The sequence below is a fragment of the Sceloporus undulatus genome, chromosome 3 (assembly GCF_019175285.1).
Source record: "Sceloporus undulatus isolate JIND9_A2432 ecotype Alabama chromosome 3, SceUnd_v1.1, whole genome shotgun sequence".
NCBI classification, from domain to species: domain Eukaryota; kingdom Metazoa; phylum Chordata; class Lepidosauria; order Squamata; family Phrynosomatidae; genus Sceloporus; species Sceloporus undulatus.
This window is the reverse complement of record NC_056524.1, coordinates 64,240,146-64,260,685: the sequence shown is the minus strand read 5'-3', so window position 1 is coordinate 64,260,685 and position 20,540 is coordinate 64,240,146. Positions and strand designations below refer to the sequence as shown.

The window sequence follows — 20,540 nt, the reverse complement described above, 5'->3', positions numbered from 1 at the left end:
GAAAGTATACAATGCTGATGGAAAAGAGACCAAATTGTGGAGCAAAGGGAAGGATATTGGAACTCAATGAAGCATCTACACTAGCTTGGTTGTCCATTTTCCTGAGTTATACCACTGTTAGAGATGGAGAAATCACTCTGTTTCTGGTGCATGTCATTTTTATAGACTATTTGATAATCCACATTAATCCTGCATGTGAATTTGCATTTAAATATATATATTTTAAAGACTATTCACTCAAAATAATAATTTCTAGATATAATTTCTCCCAAAATATATATATTTGAACAAATTTCAATATGTTTTTAACAGAGCTTTGAAAAATAACTTTTTGAATGGGAATTCCCCAAATTCACTAGCCAACACAGCCACTGGGTTTGAAGGGGTTGTAGTCCAAAAAAGTATCTTTACCAAATCCTTTTTTTTCTTTTTTTTTTCTTTTTAAACCCACTAAATTCTATATTGGAATATTTGAGAAGTAGAAAAACCAGAGATAAATGACACCATAGTCCTGTGCATGTTACTCAGGAGTAAGTCCCACTGAACTCTTCTGGGTTGTATCTGGCGGATGGTAGTTAGGATCCTAAACCAGGAGATGTGGCTCAAGATGGCCTCAGTTTATGCTGGAATTCAAAAAGATCAAATTCCTCAGGCATCCCTACATAAGACAACTGGCATAAGATCATTAAGTAGGTACAATTAGGAAAGTATAAAAACATTTATTATCAGTCATGGAAGAAGGCTACTGAATATTTTAAAATGTATCAAAATTGAACACTAGAGTCTCTCTTTCCAAAGGAAATACATTTTCATTTAAGGGTTCAATATTGTTTCTGAAAACATGATACACAGAAATTATAGTGCACATGGACTTTAATGGACTGAGAAGTAGTAAAGTTCCAGATTAATAAGTTTCAAAAGAGAGCCCCCTTACTTTTAATTTCTATACAGTAGTCAAGTGATGTTGCTTGGAAGTTGCTCTGTAAAGAAATTAGAATTGCTGTAATAGTGTGTGTGTGTGTGTGTTGAAAGTCCCACCCATATTTTTTTTTTTGCATGTCATAAAAATGACATGCACCAGAAACAGAGTGATTTGTGTATCTACTAATACACAAACATAAGTTTTCAAAAGAGGATGACCTGAGTGGAAAACAAGAACTGCTCACTGTAAAATCTTGAGATAGTTCAAGTTCTGTGTGTCCATGGATTCTTTAGATGAATGGTTTTTGAACAGCAGTGTCTGAGAAAACTTTTGAAGCTGCAGGCAGTCATAGTATGTCTTAAACACTAAAGAAACACTCTTGACTCTATGCCAAGAGAACATCACACAGAACACTGGATATCTATTCTCTGCTGTCAGATGCTGGAGTTTCAGTAGTTTTGCTTTGCCAAATTGGATGTGTTTTGTGCTGAAGCAATTTGCAGCTTGACCTTGTTATGAGCTGTCAGTATAAAAACACAGGTTGGAAATATTTTCTGGCCAAGACAGTTTCACACATGCTGTCACTACCTGTGACTTGCTGGGTCTGCCTACCAGATAGTGTGAGAGACCCAGTCAAGTGCAAATGGCCCCTTGTGCAAAGGAAACAAGGAACAGTTTTGCTTGGATGGCAGCAGCACCCTCAACATATCAACATACAGTTTGTCATAGTGTTCTTTATACATGATCTCAGGTCCCTTGCTGTCTTTTAATCAACCTCTTTGCTTCTTCCTACCAGGTGATATTTAGTCTATGGCCTTTCTTCTACATTTTGAACACTAATCTGTGTGCTGTAGTGAAAACTCAACCACAGTGGTTTTGTAGTAACTCAGTGCAAAGAGCTGAAATTGTTCATGGCAGACAGAGAGAAAGACAGAGAATATATATATTTGTTCTCTGCCAAGAGCATACATTTACATTGTAAGCATTTTCAAACTATATTTGCCATTTAGAAAAGCAATTTGCCATGTGGAAAAGTAAAGAGGTGAACATTTTTACTTGATATCCCTTCCAACCCTTTGACATCAACTTTCTCCAGATTCTAGTCATGTGAAGAGAGTGGGGGTTAAGGAAAAGCATGGACTGTATCTGTTGGTACCAAGTAATGATGTTCTAAGCAATTGTGCCAAACAAGCAAAGAACCAGTATCTCCTGTGAAGTTTCATCTCACCCTTTGCTTTGGTGCATAACATACTTCAGGAATACCTTTTACTAAGTACAGTATGTTATTAGTCTTGAGAGAGAACACTTCATTAGCTCTCAGAACAATCCATTTTTTCTCTTATTGTTGTGTGCCTTCAAGTCATTTCTGATTTATGGTGACCCTAAAGGGACCCTTTCATGGTTCTTTTCTGGGGCTGAGAGTGCATGACTCAACCAAGGTCACCCAGTGGGTTTCCATGGCTGAGCTGGGAATCAAACCCTGATCTCCAGAAGCCAAGTCCTACACTCAAACCAGAACACCATGCTGGCTCTTCTCTGTCTGTGGTAAATTCCTCCCCTACCTCACATGAAAAAGATGGTGGGTATTAGGGAACTCATTCCCTTGAGAAATCCCTCTCTTGTGGCCTTCAAACTGTCTTGAGTTTCTTTCTTTATGCTCAGAAAAACAGGATATAAATAAACAGATATGTGGTCCAGATAGAATTTTAATTCTATCAAACTTGTTTTTTAAATTGTCGCATTGCTGAGCCCTTATCTGTGTTTTTTTTAAATCTCATGATGTTTTATGTGATGCTTGTTCAATTGTTTTGGTTCTAACCTTTTTATTATGGACTATTCTGTGAGGGCTTGCTTAGAAGACAAAAGACAAATATATTACATAAATAAATAAGATATCAGTCAGTCAGCTGTCTTTGCTCTTAAAGTTCAAACCTGGATCTGACTGTGCTATCTTTTAAAAAAAATCTCTCTGCATGAAAGTGGGAAAAGTGCATAAACATTTCTCTGCTAATCTCAAAGCTGTTCAAAAGCCCTAGGTGGATCATTCCCCAGAGTTTAGCAGAAGAGAAGATTATTATATCTTGATCAATAAAATGTCACTGCAATTAACAGAAGTACTTCAGAAGGACGTTTGCAGGAAGGGAAAAATTAGATATAACTCAAAGGCATTGTATTCCTTGTGTTTTCTCTCTCTTTCTCTCTTTATTTTAGAAAAAAAACTCACATTGTTCTTTGAAATCTGTGCTGTGTGAAAAGCTGTGATCTGAACTAATCCTTGCTTTTCCAGGATAAGCGCAGATTTCTGCAGCTTCAATAAAAACCTTATGTTTGTAAGCGCCTTACAGATAACTAATGGGTATTCAAAGATTTTTTTTCTCCAAACATAACTTTTGATGAGGAAAGCCATAATGTGTGCTCTTTACACAGATAGTGCAGGTAACAAGAGAGAGAGATCAGGAGTGATCAGGAATGAAAGCAATTGTTTGCATGCCTTTGCTTCAAAATATGGATTGAATTCATTAAAGTAAAAACAAAACCCTGAAGAATCTCTTTACTTCCATCACAAAATGACAGACCAACTGGGATGGGTTCTGAGTAGCATGTCATATGTTGTTGACAAAGATGTGGAGACAAACTAAATACAAACTGATGCATTACTTTGTTAGTTAATATCATTAAAGAGGATTGTTTTACATTTACTTTGATTTCTTTTTGGCATTACTGCTGATAAATTTCTTTTTGGCATCTGCATCCATCTGTCTGTTCCTTTTTTGGCCAAAAATAATTCCCCAAAGGGAATATAGTTGGAGGAAATTACTATTATTTTTGGAAGGTCAAAGAAGATATATTTATCATAGACCTTTTTGTTTTGTTTTGTAGAGGTGTACTGAAAGACATCTTTTAAATTTTATTATTATCTGTTTGTCATCCAAAATATCTTGCTTTTAGCAAACCTTGTTTTATCATTGGTCATTTGAATGTAAACACGTGCTTAATTTGCAAGTCAATGATTGTTCAGTCCTAGTTCTCTGAGAAGGGAATCATGTTGTGAGAGGTTAATCTAGAGAACACACATTCTTCTTAATGTCTCTTTATTCCTGAAGAAGGGCATACTAAAAAGCTTAATATAGGTGTGGTACAGACTGCCCCTTTTTCCATTTGAATGGGGCCAGGGCAGTCTCACCGGCAGCCCTGTGGCCCCAATCCTGCATTTTTCCAGGTCAAAGAGAAGCGGCACAGTGCCTCTTCTCTGTGGCCTGGAAAAGGGGTGTCCGTGGGGCTTCATGCCCCCAGACACCCTGGGAGCCATGAGGAGGAAGGGGCGGCCCCTTTCTCCTCAGGGTCATTCCTACAGCCATGTGGTTGCTTGGAGAATGATCGCTCCCAAAAAGGAACTCTGTTTTGGAGCTCTTTTCTGCGCTGCAGCCAGGTAGCCGTAAGCAGCCTGGGGCGGCGCAGTGACATCATGGCCATGCCATGCCATTTGGACGTGGTGCATGAGTGACATCATCATGGCTGCACCCATGTGGACGGGATGCCGCCATGATGCTACTGGCAGCATGTTTTAGGTTTAGGGACTGTGCGGTTGGTGCGCGGTCCCTAACCCTAAAATTGACATGGCCATGCCCCGTTTTGCCCGTCTGTCTTGGGCCATAGTCTAATACATGGATGTGCAACTGTGTGGAAGATGGGGACTAACTTTTGCACCAGCATATTGTAGAGGTGATGTAACCTCACTTCTAGCAGCCGCTTTTGGCTAGCTCTCAACTCAAAATATTTGATTTTGGAACAGCATGATTTATGCATGTGTATGTCACTAAGAGAATGCCAGCCAACATGCAAAACACAGTAATTCCTTCACCATAGTATATATGACATTAAACATCCTTAAGTTCAACAAGACAATATAAAATAGTTTACTAACTATTATTAATTCTATATATTAGTTTTTGTTAGTCTCCAAGCTGATACTTCAGTGTCTCAGGCTGCTTCTGTGCAAAACTAAGCAAAATTGGTCAATTACCCTTCAAAAAAAGGTTCATTATAGAGAAATCTAGGAACATGAATTATGGTAATAGAGCCACTGGGAAATATTTTCAGGCTTGAATGTTTAATTGAAAAAGACTGCACTGGGAATCATAAGATTCCAGATCATAATGAGGACAAGATTTCTTTTCTCTGCCCTATATATGCACATGTACATTTATGAATTTGATTTGATAGTTGTATGCTGCTTCTCCAAAGCAAGTTGCATTCAAAAGAGATCACAAGAGATAACGGTAGATTATATCCAGGGCTTCCAGGATATAGGGATATTATGTCTAATTGAATGGAGGAACTTTCAATTAGACATAAAGCAGCAGGGTCTGTGACATTTCCCATTGCCCATCAATAGTACTTGAATGACTGACTGAGCATGCACTCAGGTCTTGTCATTCGATGTGTGATACACTGCTGTGCAACAGCAAGGAAGCATGGGTTTCTCATGTTTCTTCTGTCACTATTTGTTTGAACCCTTGAAACTGCCTTGAATCTATATTTTTTCTTGATGTGGTCTAATTGGTTAGAAAAGATTATGTATAGAGCAAACTTTAGAAGAGGTCACCTTCAAGGCTTTCCCAGCTCCGTGATTCTGTCTCCCATGCTAGAACACATACAGTGAAATATTAATTTGCTCACAGAGTCAACGTTAATATCCTGTGACAATTTCTCTGGCTATGATGTCCAAAGATATATTCGTATCTGGGCAGTTAATCTGACTGAAATGCAGAAGGTTTGTCAGATATTTCTTGTTGAGGATGAGAATATAGTCATTTTAATATCTTCGGGTGAGATTTTCAAATTCTTGTAAATGATTCACAACTGTACAAACAAAATCTTGCTATGCATAAATGTAAAATACTTTCAGTAACCTCACTTGTACAAAACAAAACAAAACAAAAGGCATTCACAATTTTAAAAATTATTGTATTTCAAGATACTTTGTCAGATAAGTGGATATTTCAAGATTATGCACCGAATATTTATAAACAGAGGGAAATTACTCTGTCATACTGATATAAATCTATGACAGTGCTAAAAACAATGGAGTCTTCGATATTTTCCAGCAGAGAAAAAATACTTCCTTCAATAGCTGTTTGGGACCTAAATTCCTTGTTATTTCCAATGAGAACTTGCTAAATTAATACCCATGTAAGTAAATTCCATTGATTCAATGGATCCACTTTCACTGAGACTAGCAAGTGGATTTAGGCCTTTACAATCAGAGTGAATTCATGAAGCTGTATTTCATTGAATCAGACTATTGACCAGTCTGGCTAAGGGATACACAACACAACACAACCTTTTTGGTGTAAGTACAGTGCGCCCACACCATACTCAGGTGCATATGTTGGAAGCCATGACGGAAATAAACCTTTCATGCCCCGGAAGAAGTAATGGGGCACATGACCACGGCGCCGCATGGCAAGCAGAAGCCCCTTTACTTCCAATAGGGCTCAAGCATACGTGTTTTTTCTTTTATGCGGATCCTCCGTGTAAGAGAAGGGCTGCTTGTAATAAGTTGTTTATTCAGTCATTGACCAGTATAAAGTATAATAAATAAAATGATAATAAAAATAATAATTGTACAGTACAATTATTAGAACAGGATTCAAAGAACAAACATCAGAGTCCAACTCCACCAGCCATCATCAGTTGTCATCAGCCAGTTGGGGACACATTTCAACCTTTTTGGTGCTGAGGAACACATCAGGTGTTTGCTGGAAGGCAGGTTGCACATGTGTATGCATTCATGAAATTGGATTCTAACAGAGATTGGAATGTTTACTTTTTGGACCATAACTTCCAGGATCTCTTATCCCATGGTCACTAGTGATGCTGGCTGGGAAACCCTGCAAGATGGAGTCCAAAAATATTGTCAGATTCTGGGTTCTATACTGTCCTTATCTGCAGTGACTGGAAGCAGCTCTTTGGAATGTCAGACGGATAGCTTTTCCAGCATTGCTATTCAATATTCTTTTAAATGGAGATACTGGTTACTGACCTGTGCACCATCTGCATTCAAAATATGGGCTCTGTTACTGAGCTGTGGGATTTGGGTGATGATCCATGTCCACTTGCCATAAGGGAAAGTTTGGCAATGCATGAGTTACTAGCTGAACTAGGAAGGAACACAATTTGTAAATAACTCAGAGTTCTGCTTTTCAATTCTAGTATAAGAGGGACATTTTGTTATTTGAGTAAGAGTGTGGGATTCCAGACGTGGTTGAACTGCAAGTCCTATCACTCCTAGCAGTATTGCCAATGATGATGGATGATGTGGGTTGCAGTTCAGCCACAAGAGGAGGGCACATTTTCCCCATCTTTGCCTTTGATTCCCTCCCATTAGCATGTGGCCCTTCAGAGGTTGTTGAACTTCCAGTATTCCTTGCCATTGTTTCTCATGTTTAGGGCTGCTGGTACTTATAGTCCTACAGCAACCAATGGAAATATGTGAGTTTCTCAGAGGAGTACAAGTTATGCTACTGTCTAATCCCATAGAAATGCTCTTGGCAATTCATTTTACTGCAGGCATTCACTTACATCAGGATGTAAACTTAGGCACACTTAGAAGTGTGTACGTTTTAATACAGTAAAAATGGACAGAAGCAGGTTTTTACTCTGGTGATGTCAGCAATTAATCATGTTACATAATGGGGAATAGAATGCGTTTGTAATTTCACAAGCCAAGGAGTTGGATTGCAATCCAAATGGATATTTAAGCTTGGGAGATTAGTGCACCAGTTTTCAGTCCCACACTAGGCACGGGATGTAAACACACAGGGATGGATTGTATCACACAGCCCCGTCCCAGGCAAAACTCATCCCATACCTGAGATGGACTTCTCCCAAAGAATGGGACTTTCCTGTTCTATAAAAGGTGCAGTAGAAGCCCAGATCAGGTACGGGATAAGTGCTGTCCACAGATGGAGCTATGTGATACAATCTGTCCATGTGCATTTACATCCCATGCCTAGAGTGAATGAAAGCCGGTGCACTAATCTCCTTGATCTCACTGCTTCTACTAGAATTGGTTGCTCCAATCCTTCCTAAAATCTGCACCTAAGAATTTCCTGGCCTTCCCAAAGGTCTAGTGGTGCTGATGCTGGTGGAGCTTCGAGAGACAGAGGATTGCTGTTTCTGGGAGAAGAACTGCGATTCCAGCTTAAGTAACCAATTTGATTCTGGCCTTTACCTTTAAATATTTACCACTCAGTGTATGTTGCTGTTGTTGTTGTTGTTGTTGTTGTTGGTAGCTGCCTCTGAGTTGGCTTTGACTGATGGCAACCCTGTGAATGAGACATCCCCACGTTTCCCTGTTCTCAGCCTAAGGTAACCCTATTATGGAGTTTTCTTGGCAGATTTCTTCAGAAGGGGTTTGCCATTGTCATCCTCTGAGGCTGAGAGAGTGTGACTTGCTCAAGGTCACCCAGTGGGTTTCCATGGCTGAGCTGGGATTTGAACCCTGGTCTCTAGAATCATAGTTCAGCATGCAAACCTTGCGCTCCTACATGACCTAAAGGGTAGATTTGGGGAGTGTATTATCAGAAGATGTAACTACAGAGTTGTAGTGACATCTCCATAGCTATACTTCCCAATACAGACTCTTGGGAAAATGGGGTTTTGTAACCCAGAAAAAAAATGTCTGCCAATTAATTTGAATCAAAATGCTGGCCAAATAGTAGGAGTGGAAATTGTTTGGTTTGTGATTAGACTGACAGTAGAGCTGTCAAATATTTTTTGATGGCTGGAGGGAACATGCAGATATAAATCATTGAGAGATCTGATAGAGAAAAATATGATGAACACTAAAAAGCAGATCTGACTGACATTAACCCAGTAGTTGGTACTATAATCCAAATGAAGTACTGTTGGCAAAAGCTAAGTTCAAGTCAACCAAAGGAACAATATATTGGATGGTAATACCAGTATTCATTATCTGAAAGAATTATGGGATAAAGAATTATGAAGCAGCTGTAGCATATAGGGAGTAAATAATAGAAAAATTGTTTAAGATGTGATCATTTCTAAAATTACATACTCCTTAAATGGGCAAACCTACTATTGCTTACTTTAAAAGCAGCTAGATATGTATGGCATGTCAGTCCCATTTTCCTCTAAGAGCGATTAACATTGCAACTGCTGAGTTGAAATGTAAAGCAGGTTGTAATTCTCCTGTGTATTTCCATTTCCTGATTGTCAGATAATGGCTGCACTACTCTGTACTGGCGACAAAATCAAGTGAGCTCTTGCAGTACATTAGGAGATTATATTTTGTTGACTGGGAAATATAAAGCATTATGTGAGTTGTAAATTTCATACAGAGAAACAAGTGATGGGAAAATTTAAAGTATTCTCTGGAGGCTAGCACTAAATGAGTAAATTATACATGCAAATCAAGAACTGCAGTTAGAAGCTCCTGGTTAGGGAACCAGAAATGCCATTTATTATGCATTTATCAAGACCTGCATTACCAAGAATCCTTGGTGTGACATTGACTTTATCTAAGACAGGTGTGGGCAAAATTTGGAACACCTAGTGATTTGGGTTTCAGTTTCCAGAAGCTCCATCCAGTTCAGCAAATGATTATTGGAGAAAAGGTCCAGGATACCTCAAGGGATGAAGGTTTTCTACCTCTGATCCGAAATAGATTTTCAGTTGTATGTATTGGAGCATAAATAGATCCTTTGTAGCCAATAGCTTTACTAATAGGCTCACAAAAGTTAGTGGTCTGCATTTTGTTGTTGTTTCTAGGCTAAGAGAAAGTATTCTGCACTTTCAGTATGGCTACAAAGGAAGGCAGCACAGACTTGTGGTATAATACTTTGTGGTCTAATAGTAGGCTAATACCAAAAAATGCTTTCTATCAAGCAAACTGGCTGAGTAGAAATAGGATGAACCATCTGTTTGCATCAGTCCACTAGGATTTTAATGCTGATTATAGAAGAAGAAATTGCCCCTCAATCTTTCTTCACATATCTGCATCTTTCTTTTCTTTCCTTTTTTTTAAACTATGTTTTATAAATATTGTCAGCTTCTACACAGTTATTTCTGTTGTACAAGTAGTTAGGGGTGGAAAGACCCAGACTCCACCCAGACCATTGAAAAACTTCATAGGTAGGCAAAATTTTGATTTAGTCTTCTTGAAGTCCCAAATGTTCTCAAAACTACTTCATTCTGAAATTATGTATTATCTTTATAGAAACTGTACTTCTTTAAAATTCTACTTCAGTCAACATATCCTGTTGCATTGATTTATCAAGACATAGGTGACTTTGGAAAAGAGATATCAAAATGGTTGATACAGAACTGAACTTATGAAGCATTTGGAATAGTTTCTGGGCACAGTGACTTGCAGTTATGGAACAATTTAATAACACTATACAGCAAGTTTAGATTCAAATGTGAAAAGGTGACAGCTGGGGGAAATAATGAACTATAGGTATTGTGTTGTTACATTTCTTTAAACTCCTTCTGAAGGTTCAATATATTTGCATCGATCTACCCGTGTAGTTCTTTTGCAGTATCATCAGTATGAAAAGACACCATTTCCCTGTACGTTTGCTGTGGCTAGCAAGTTTCAAGCTGGCAATGTGTAGGAACCAGGAAGAATAAAGAGATATACTCTGAGTATTAATGTGGGACTGAAATGATTGTTTAGATCTTGGAAATTTACTTTTAGCAAGTCATTAATTACAGTTAAGTTTCCAAACCCTCAAACTAGTTACTGTTATAGTTACAACTTTAAAGAAATAACATGTTCCCATTTTTCAAAAGTATGTGAAATAGTTACTTTCAGTTACTTTAAAAATCCCCATCTGAATGGTGCAAGCTGAGACCTCTAGTACAAAACACATTTTCCTTTCATCTACTTCCTTGTTGCTTCAACGGTGACAAGAGTAAAGGACAGCACAAAGCAGCACTTGAACCACCTGATGTTCTTCTTCTACTCTCTAGAAGGAATTTAAATCTTCATCACTTTCATTCTTGTAGACAGGAATACATAGTTTACACAATTTTTTTCCTGGTTGCAAGCAAGACCTCAGGAACTGTTAAGCTTTTGAAAACTATTTGCAGTTTGAGACTTTTTGAGGAGTAAATGTTTTCTGAGCATTTTATGGACATTTCTGTATAGAAAATGCCATTTTTGCCACCAAATTTTGGTGTGTGTGTGTGTGTGTGTGTGTGTGTGTGTGTGTGTAGAAAAAGTCCCAAACTACAAATATTCTCATTGTACAAGATTCTCCTTACTCTTTTAAATCTATGCTTCCAGTATTTGAGAATATTTTTTCCATCGCTACCATCTGAGATCACATTACTGTAGTTATAAAAGTAACTAAACATCATGGTTATACTGTACAGTAAAAGAAATGAAGGTACACCTTGTTTAAATTATTATTGGAGGGGAGGACATAATTATAATTAATTAGTTAGTTAGTTATGATTAGTTATTTCTAACATCTGGTTTTATTTACTTCCACACTAAAGTGCTAATAGACCTGAAACACACAAGCCAAAAGAATACCTTTAATATGATGTATGCTTCCAATGCGGCTGGAAGCCATGCTGAGGCCGCACTCCTGTTATTTAGACCACAGCAAAAAGGAGCCAAGATAATGCAGCTCCTGGTAGTGCTGGTTGGGGCCACTGACAGTGGCCACCTTTTAGCTTGTGGCTGAAGCGGATTTGGGTTGCTCCTTCCCATCCGTCTGCTCTGAGAGAAAGATATTCTGTTCAAACAGATGCAAGTTTCCCACAAATCACATTTTCTACTCCCCTTACTGTAACATTTAGAGCTCCTTCTCATATTAATATAATCCCTATTCCCAATGTGTAGTTATTTATGAATAACTAGCCATAGGAGTTCTGATTGTTTATTATATAAATTATGCAATTACATCTCCTACATTTTCAGAAAATGTAGGCTTTCTACACTCAGAATGTTGCTGAAAGTTAATGCTCAGCTACAGCACTCTAAATGTGTTCATCACTGATGTTTATCCAAATGGGGAACACAGATGGTCAAAGGAACATGATACAGACTTACACAAATATCAGTGGACTAGGAATGTAACAGAATAAATAAAGCTATTCCCCTGTTTTTCCTTGACCTCGTGTTTTAAGGGTGACATTACTTGTTTTGAGATAGATGCTGTGATGGCAAGCTATAAATAACAGGAATAAATAATTTTCTCCTATCTCTTTTCTTTTGCAGGAGGGATATTTGAAACTGTGGAAAATGAACCTCTTAATGTTGAAGAGTTAGCTTTCAAATTTGCAGTCACCAACATTAACCGGAACAGAACACTGATGCCTAATACCACATTAACCTATGACATCCAGAGAATTAACCTCTTTGATAGTTTTGAAGCATCAAGACGGGGTAAGTATCTCAGAATTGTAATGACTCTTTGGAGTTGTGTCTGTTTGTGAATTATCTCTTTGTTCCTGCACTTGTTAGGTTGGGTATACTATGACTTAGCTAATGGAATGTCAAATAGTTTGTGGGGTTTTCCCCCAGTGCAATCTGTGGCCAGATCATATATCTTCACATAATAGGCCTTTGACGTATGATTATTCAAAATGATCCAGTTCTTTGTTTTATATAATATTTGAAATAGCCGTAATAGCTTGCAATATTGAAATATCTAGAAAGCAACACTGAGCTGATCTTCTTTGCTAATATTTAGCTCTGTGATGCTAATAGAATGTGACAGAAAATCAAACATGCTCACTCTTCCCTCTTACAAATGAGCAGTCTTTCTACGGTGTGGTACATTTGGTATTTCAAAGTTTAATCTGCAAGCATCCTTAAATGGACCAATGCATTGATATATATTACAGAGATACTACAGTCAGCCCTCTGAATCCACAGATTTTTTTTATCCATAGATTCAAGCATTCATGGCTTGGAAATATGCAAAAAATAGATAAATTCCAAAAAGAAAACCTTGATCTTGCCATTTTATAAAATACTATTTTACTATGCCATTGTATTTAATGGGACTTGAGCATCCATGGATTTTGGTATCCATGGGGGTGCAGTGGGGTCCTGGAACCAAATCCCAGGAGATACCAAGGGCCCACTGTAGCAATATTTTGAGAACTACATAAACTTTCTATTAAGTTTGTATTTATTTTGTCTATATCCTTGAGTGTAGGTTCTTGAAAAATGTTTTTAATTAAGGCCTTTTGCTACAGAAGAGTAGTGACAGAATGTTTTCTGAACCATAGGCTGTATCTGGATTACAGAAATAATGCAGTTTGACACTGCTTTAACTGCCATGGCTCAAATCTATGGAATTGTGGAATTGGTAGTTTGTTCTGTTACCTTAGCTCTCTGACAGAGCAGGCTAAATATCTCACATAACTACAAATCCCAGATTTCTGTAGCATTGACGCATGGCAATTAAAGTGATGTCAAGCTACATTACTTTCTCAGTGCAGATGCAGCCACAGTTCCGTGCTCACAGTTCCAGCAGGAAAGTCTACTTCAGTCAGTCCTACCTGAAATGATGTTGCTTTCTATGTAGAAAGCTTTCAGCCCTATTCTCCTTCAAAGTAAATAAATAAGGGGAGAATGGCCCCAATTCAACTCCCACCTCTTTCCTTCTTTAGGCTGCCTCTTATACAACTTAAAAATCTTCTCTGAAGGGCTGGATTTAATCAAGAAGGTGGAGGAGGGTCTCTGATTTTGGTGGAAACTGTGGAAAGCAGCCACATGATGCTAGACGCCTGCTTGTCTAGCATCATGTGGAATAATTTGGTAAATACCTAAACATCTGTCTGTCTGTCTTGATCCCTTGGGAATGCGGTGTGAATACGTACTTCATATGACACAGTGATATTCCATAGTCTTTCCTAACTTTTCCCTGACATTTCTTCTTTCATTTTGTTCACTCTAAACCTGAAGCATCAACTTCTCTTCCAGGGACTTCACTTTTTGCTTATGCTATTGTGTAAAATAACATGTAATAGCTGAATAATAAACACTTTTTAAAAATTGAAACATACAACAAGAGGTTAAAGAAGCATTTCCTGTGATAACCTTTCCATGGCAGATCAACCTTGTTTGCTTTCAAACTCTTAAGCAGAGCATTCATTCTTGGCAAGTTGCCTGAAGTGATAAAATGAAACAATCCATAATAACTGAGGATCAATTTGTGTTAACTAAATTGGCATGCTGAGACGATGGCTTGAGCTGGTACAAGTCACAGCTGGCACATTAGGAAGCACATATTCAGGTTGCAACTCTGTTCACATTTGCCAGTTCACAGTTATGTACATCACATAAGGAAGCTTCCAAAATTGTGATAAATGTGCTTACAGTTGTAATTGAGTGTGTAGATGCATAAGCATTTGGACTTTCTACTTCATGTTAAGCTCTTTATAAAGCACTCCAGAGTTTGCTGGTAGAACCATTCAGCACTTCTGCATTGACCTAGTCTCCTCATAGTTTGTGCAACAAAACATTCCTGGGGTGGTCCCCACTTTGTCATTGGCTGGGTAACCATTCTGCACTACTCTGTCATATTCTTAGAATGACATCCAAAGTTCTTCCTGGCCTTTTAGAGATTTTTTACAAGTGGACTCTCTCAGAATAAATAGTTATCTATAAAAAAAATATCTTCTCTAGGAGGCAGTGGGATAACAACGTGTTTCCAGTTGGGGATAAAGGCCATACTCAATTGCTATGCTAGAATATCTATGGACTGTTATGCTTTGGGTTTGGAAAGGTTGGGCACATTCCCCCACATTTTTGTGGAAACTAATTAATCCCCTTTAAATATATTCTTTAATTCATGAAAGAGACTTGCAAATGCCCAAATAATCTGCACAATGGTGAGGCTTTTGAGATTAGCATAAAGGTATTTAAATAAACATTAAAAAGACATTTTTCTAACCTCTCCCATTAGATATTACTGCATACTAGAGTATGAAAGCAACAGCAACTGTAAACTTCAATCAGGTATATTCTTTCTAGGATAATGAAATGACTCACTTCTTTCTTTTAGAATTATGAACTTAGTTTTCTCAGTGACCAAAGCCAATTTTGGCATAATGCTATTATGCATTCATATTATTAGATTTTTTTAACAAAAACCTTTCAATGCATAATTAATGTTGGCATATCTATAAGCTACAAATCCATACTTCTGTCTTTGACTTCATCTGGGAATCCTGTAACATGAGTACAACTTGCAACAAGGAAACTGTCATCATGAATAATAGTATCCTTTATCCTTTATGAACATTTGACTTAGCATTAACAAACTGTAATACCCTTGGATTGCAATTTGTCAGGTAGCTTGAAAATCTTTACAGTTCCTACTGAGATGAAATGTTACATATTTAGGTTCACTATGACATGAATCATAATTCATAAGACCTTCATTTGGTGAATGAAGTGATAGAGTAGCTCTAGGGCTGTGGATTGGCTCCCATTCAGAAATAAGAGATTTGAAGTCAGTCCTGTTTAAAAGTAATTAAATTATACTATTGCTTTATTTGTAATTGTGGTTCATGGATTTTGGGGAAAGATTATATCTATGTGGCTGAAAACACTCATGTTATGATCTTTTGGTGAACAGGTCATTCTCCCCATCTCAAATGTGCATTTGTTATTTTCAGAACCTGGAAATGTGTTTGTTTTTTAAACTTCTTTCCCAGAATCTCCCAGTCACTGGCGATGCTTGCTGGGAGATTCTGGGAGTTGTAGTGCAAAAAAAATTTTTCCAAGCTTCAGAGCAGACAATGGACATCACTTCTCTCTCTTCTTCTCTCTCTCTCTCTTTCTGATGCAGCATGTGATCAACTTGCTCTTGGAGTAGCTGCACTCTTTGGACCATCCCACAGCTCATCGGTCAGCGCAGTACAATCTATTTGCAATGCACTTGAAGTTCCACATATACAGACCCGATGGAAACATCCCACAGTGGATAACAAAGACTCCTTTTACATCAATCTCTATCCAGACTATGCAGCCATCAGCCGGGCAGTTTTGGATTTGGTGCTACATTACAACTGGAAGATAGTAACTGTCGTATATGAAGACAGTACAGGTAGACCTCATAAAACATTTGAAAATATGTTGATAGTGTTTATGAACAAGTAGGATCTCACACAGAAATTTGCATTGTGGCAAAGTATTCCAGCCAGCAAGCTATGCCCCTTTCTAGGATAGTCTATTCCATTCCATTCAATTTCATTCCTTTCCATTCCACACCCTTCCCTCCTACCCCATGTTTCCCCACATTTTTATCATCATACATACAAACCATGCTCAGTCTCAGTTTTTGTGGTCTTCTTTCCCATAGGTCCTCCCCCGCTGCAATTTATGTATACTTTGAGGCTGTGCACACCAGTGGGTTGGGGATGGAGTCAAGGCAGAGCATCCATATGACACAAGCCCCACCTCCGCCCCCACGGCGGCATGACACTGTGTGCTGCTCCACATGGCATGCAGTGTCATGGGGCTCCTCTGGTGCTGCATTTGCATGATGCAGTGCCAAAGGAGCTCCGTAAAGCTGCAGAGCTGTGGCGATAAGGAGCCAGATCAGGGCTGCACAGGGGTGTAAAAGGGGTGGCTGCACAGACCCTTTGATATACTTTGCATATGAAGCCTAAAGTTATCTGTGTGTATATGTCTTCAAGTCACTTGTTAACTTATGTCCACCCCATCAATTTCATACGGTTGTCATAGAATGCTTACATTAAAGCCTCTGATGTGTGGGCGGTACTATTTTTGGTACACAAGGAGCAGCCAATGATTTTCCAAGGTGTTCAGTTGATCTCTTCAAAGAAACATTGGCCCAGTTCAGATTATACTTTGTCCTCTGGATCGTTGCTGTGGCAACCACACAGCCACGACAATGACCCACTGCCAAAAGGATCTCCAAAAAGGTGCCATTTGCGCCCTGGGGTGTCACGGTGATGTGTCTTGTGCACCGCGCTGTTTGGACATGTCACATAAGACACATCATTGGTACATGCGCTGTCTAAACGCACATGCACCAAAATGGCGGTGCTCATATATACTAGGGTTTGGGAGCGTGAAGTTGCTGCACACTCCCGAACCCTAGTATCGGCGCCACCATACCACTTTTGGCCTGTCTGCCATTGCTTGCTTAGTATTCTTGAAAATTGAGAGTTTCATTCAAATATTAGTTTGAAAATGAGCCCTATAGTCTTTGAGTGAAGACTTTCCCATGTATAAAACAGACCCTCTTTTTCAGCAAGTTCTAAAATGTCTTCTCTTGTTATGAGCTATCCCGTAGATAGAAATAGGTGGATGTTGTGGTATTAATGATGGCAGGTTTCACAATATATGACTTTGATAACATAGTTGACTCAAAGGGCTTTTGTAAGTAGTTAGTGTGGAATGCTGGGATATCTGATTATTAAATATGCTTCTTGGCATTATATGAAAAAAGAGAGGCCAGTCTGTATATAAAAGAAAGTAGAATAAATATGAAAAATAACATAGGAAGCACTTTGGGGAGGAGTGGGAGATGTGTGTGTGTGTGTGTGTGTGCCTACATGTGTGCATTTTTTAAATTTTAATTTGTTATCTTTCATAGTGCTCCTTGATGAAGTTTTGTATTTTGAAATTACATGTGATTTTAAGAAACTTTATTAATATTGGAAAGATTGTTTGTAATAACCCCAGATTCAACATCTAACGATAGGTCGATGGTTCCATTTATATGTCTAAATATAATCATATCACTTTCTTTAAAGGAATGATTCCTGCCGTACGTTTCCTAAAGAATGTTTTTAGAAAATCATTTAATAAAGATGATATGGAATCTTCATCTCCTGTGAAATAACCTTAAGCTAAAACAATTTCCTTTCAGAACTGATCTTGTATAACAAATTAGAAAGTTTAAATTCTCCTCTATCCCAATTAGAAGTGTCCTTCCTTCTCTTTGCTAGCCTGGCTGCATATATTATCCTCAAATATCTGACCCACTTATCTTGCATCCACAACAGGTATTTTAATTGGGTTCCCCAGAACTCTAAGGTTCCATGAAAGGTTGCTGGGGGTTCAATGAGAGATTGTGATTGGAAAAAACAAACACCTTTTTTTAAAATTGTAAATATAATATTTTTATGTAGGAGGTCCCAGAGACAGGAAAATAGTTTCAGGGGTCCCTCCAGGGTAAAAAAGTTGATCAAGATTGATTTATAGCCTTGAGTCTTGGGATCTTAAAACCAAACTATTATTGTACAAGGTTGTGTGTCATCTGTCTACTGAAAATTCAAATGATGGAAGGCATATCTCACATTTAAATTTGCTGTACACCATGACTGATAACTAAATTATTAGAGACAAGGATGGCTAGATCTGAGGGCCTTTCACACTATATGGTTATAGCATTATGAGTCAATTTTAACTACCATGGCAACATCCTATAGAATTCTGGGATTTCCAGTTGGGCCAGCCAGATTGCTCTCCTGTCTCAGCAAGCTACAAACCCCAATATTCCATAGAATGCAGCTATGGCAGTTAAAGTCCAACACTCAAACCACTACACCATGTTGGCTCTGCATGTGCATGTGGTCCTGATCCCTAAACCAACAATTCATCTAATATCTAGGCCCACAGGCTGTGCATTCCAACAGTAAGACCTTACTATAGTTCACATGTAAATTAAATGGACATGTGAATGATATCCCCATTTTGCCCAGTTCCTCACTCCATGGGGAAATTACAAATGTGTTAGATTCTCTTTAGTACCTGGCTTGCCCTAATATTTTTTCCAGCTCAGTTATAAATACTTGCACCAGCATTGGTATTCTCACTGATGCTTGATTCAGTGATATATAGTTTGTGGACATTATTTATCTAGTTTCTTTTATTAATAATCCTTTGGCTTCTGTAGGTTTTACTGCTTAGGAAAGAGGCATAGGATTGAACTATAAGGCTGAAATATTTAAAACAGTTGTTATTTTTAATTGCTGTTAAGTCCACTTTGGTTTATAGTGACCCTGTGAATGGGAGATCTCCAAATCACCTTATCATCAACAGCCCTGTTCTAGTCTTGCAGTGGTTTCCATGAGTGAGTCTGTCATCTGGAATGCATTCTTCCTCTTTTCCTACTGCTTTCGACCTTAGCAGGCATTATTGTCTTTTCTAGTGAGTCATATTTTTTCATGATACGTCCAGAATAGTCATCTTGGCTTCTAGAGAGTATTTGGGCCCTCATTTGCCCTTGGGTCCATTGATTTGTCATTTTAGCAGTCCATGGTAACTGCAGAATTCTCCTCCAGCTCCAGCACCACATTTCCAATGATTAAACACTTACACATGAATAGAGTAGGTCAGAGTAGGCAGAGGTGGCTAGGAACTCCTAGATCAGTGGAGTTGTGTATCAATCTACTCTGTCCTTTAATCCAAACTTTAAAGGAACTATTCAAATTTTGGGGAAAGAGTTCAGCACATTGGATACCTCCTTGAAACCTTATGATTCACCACTCCACTGACATGGAAGCCGCCTGTCACCACTCTAAGTACCTTAAAGTAAACATACATAGGATTGCACTGTCAATATTTGTTCTGTCTCTTCATTCTTCCTTTGCCAGTTCTTTAGTGAATCTGAGAGGCAAAGTGCTATTTTGTTGTTGTTGTTGTTAACTGCCTTTATTTGTATTTGTATTTATATTTATATCTGTTGGCATTTAAATTATTAAACGATTAAATGGTAGCATTCTGCTATACTTATTATTTTTAGATCTGATCTGGATTGAAACTCTTGCCCCTAAAACATAAAAAGGAAAAAAGGAAACAATTGAAATGAATAAATCCCCCCCTCCCCGGTTCATATTGTAAACTTAAGAAATGAAGGGGGGGAGTCAAAAGGTGACCATAAGACCGAAATGATGTAAAGTTATCTTGAAGAAAATGATTTGCTCAAACAGACTGGGCAAAAGGAGTGGCCAGAGGCCACTCCTGCCCCAATCACTGTGGGATCTCAGTGACTACATGAGCCTGGTCCAAATCCAGACTGCTGCTGGGGTCCTGAACCCAGCCCCCCCAAAAGGAGTGCTTTTCCCCTCTCCTTTCTGCGGCTGGGTTTGGGCTGCCTTATGTGGCCATGGCGCAGCTTCAGTCCCAATCCAGGGGCATGCATCATCTGAACACTATGTCCACGGATAGGGCTGAAGCTGGTGCTTTTGGCCCATCTCTTTCAGGCCTAAGATATAGATAAGATGTTAAGTTCCTAGTGATTTCAAGTTAAAGATAAACATGTACAAAATATTCCGTGGCTGACTAGAGGCTACTGGCATTGCCGGCTGACCCCTCTCTTTTCTCCTCTGAGAAGTTGAGTTCCTCCTTGCCTGGCCTGGTCAAAAGAGGGGGGGGCAGTCGGGCAATGCTGGGAGCCCCAAGGCAGCCATGGTCACATTTCTGCTCAGAGAAAAAATAATAATAATAATAATATGTTTTATTTGTATACCGCTTTTCCTATGATCAAAGCAGTTTACAGCATACATATGCATATACAACAAAGCAAGTAACAAAAAAAAAACCTCTGCTTCTCTCCCCTCAAGATGGAGGTCGGGGGGAGGGCTC

The 20,540-nt window shown here is 38.5% G+C and overlaps 1 protein-coding gene across 3 annotated transcripts in view; it reads left to right on the top strand.

Moving 5' to 3' along the window:
- Positions 1 to 12,184: 12,184 nt before the first annotated feature.
- GRIK1 (glutamate ionotropic receptor kainate type subunit 1) overlaps positions 12,185 to 20,540 on the top strand; it is a 103,598-nt gene continuing 95,242 nt past the window's right edge. For all 3 annotated transcript variants that reach the window (XM_042459608.1, XM_042459609.1, XM_042459607.1), the window contains exons 1-2: positions 12,185 to 12,347; positions 15,769 to 16,026. In XM_042459608.1, coding sequence (XP_042315542.1) covers positions 12,275 to 12,347; positions 15,769 to 16,026 — 331 coding nt within the window. In that variant the 5' untranslated portion in view covers positions 12,185 to 12,274. The remainder of the gene's footprint in view (positions 12,348 to 15,768; positions 16,027 to 20,540) is intronic.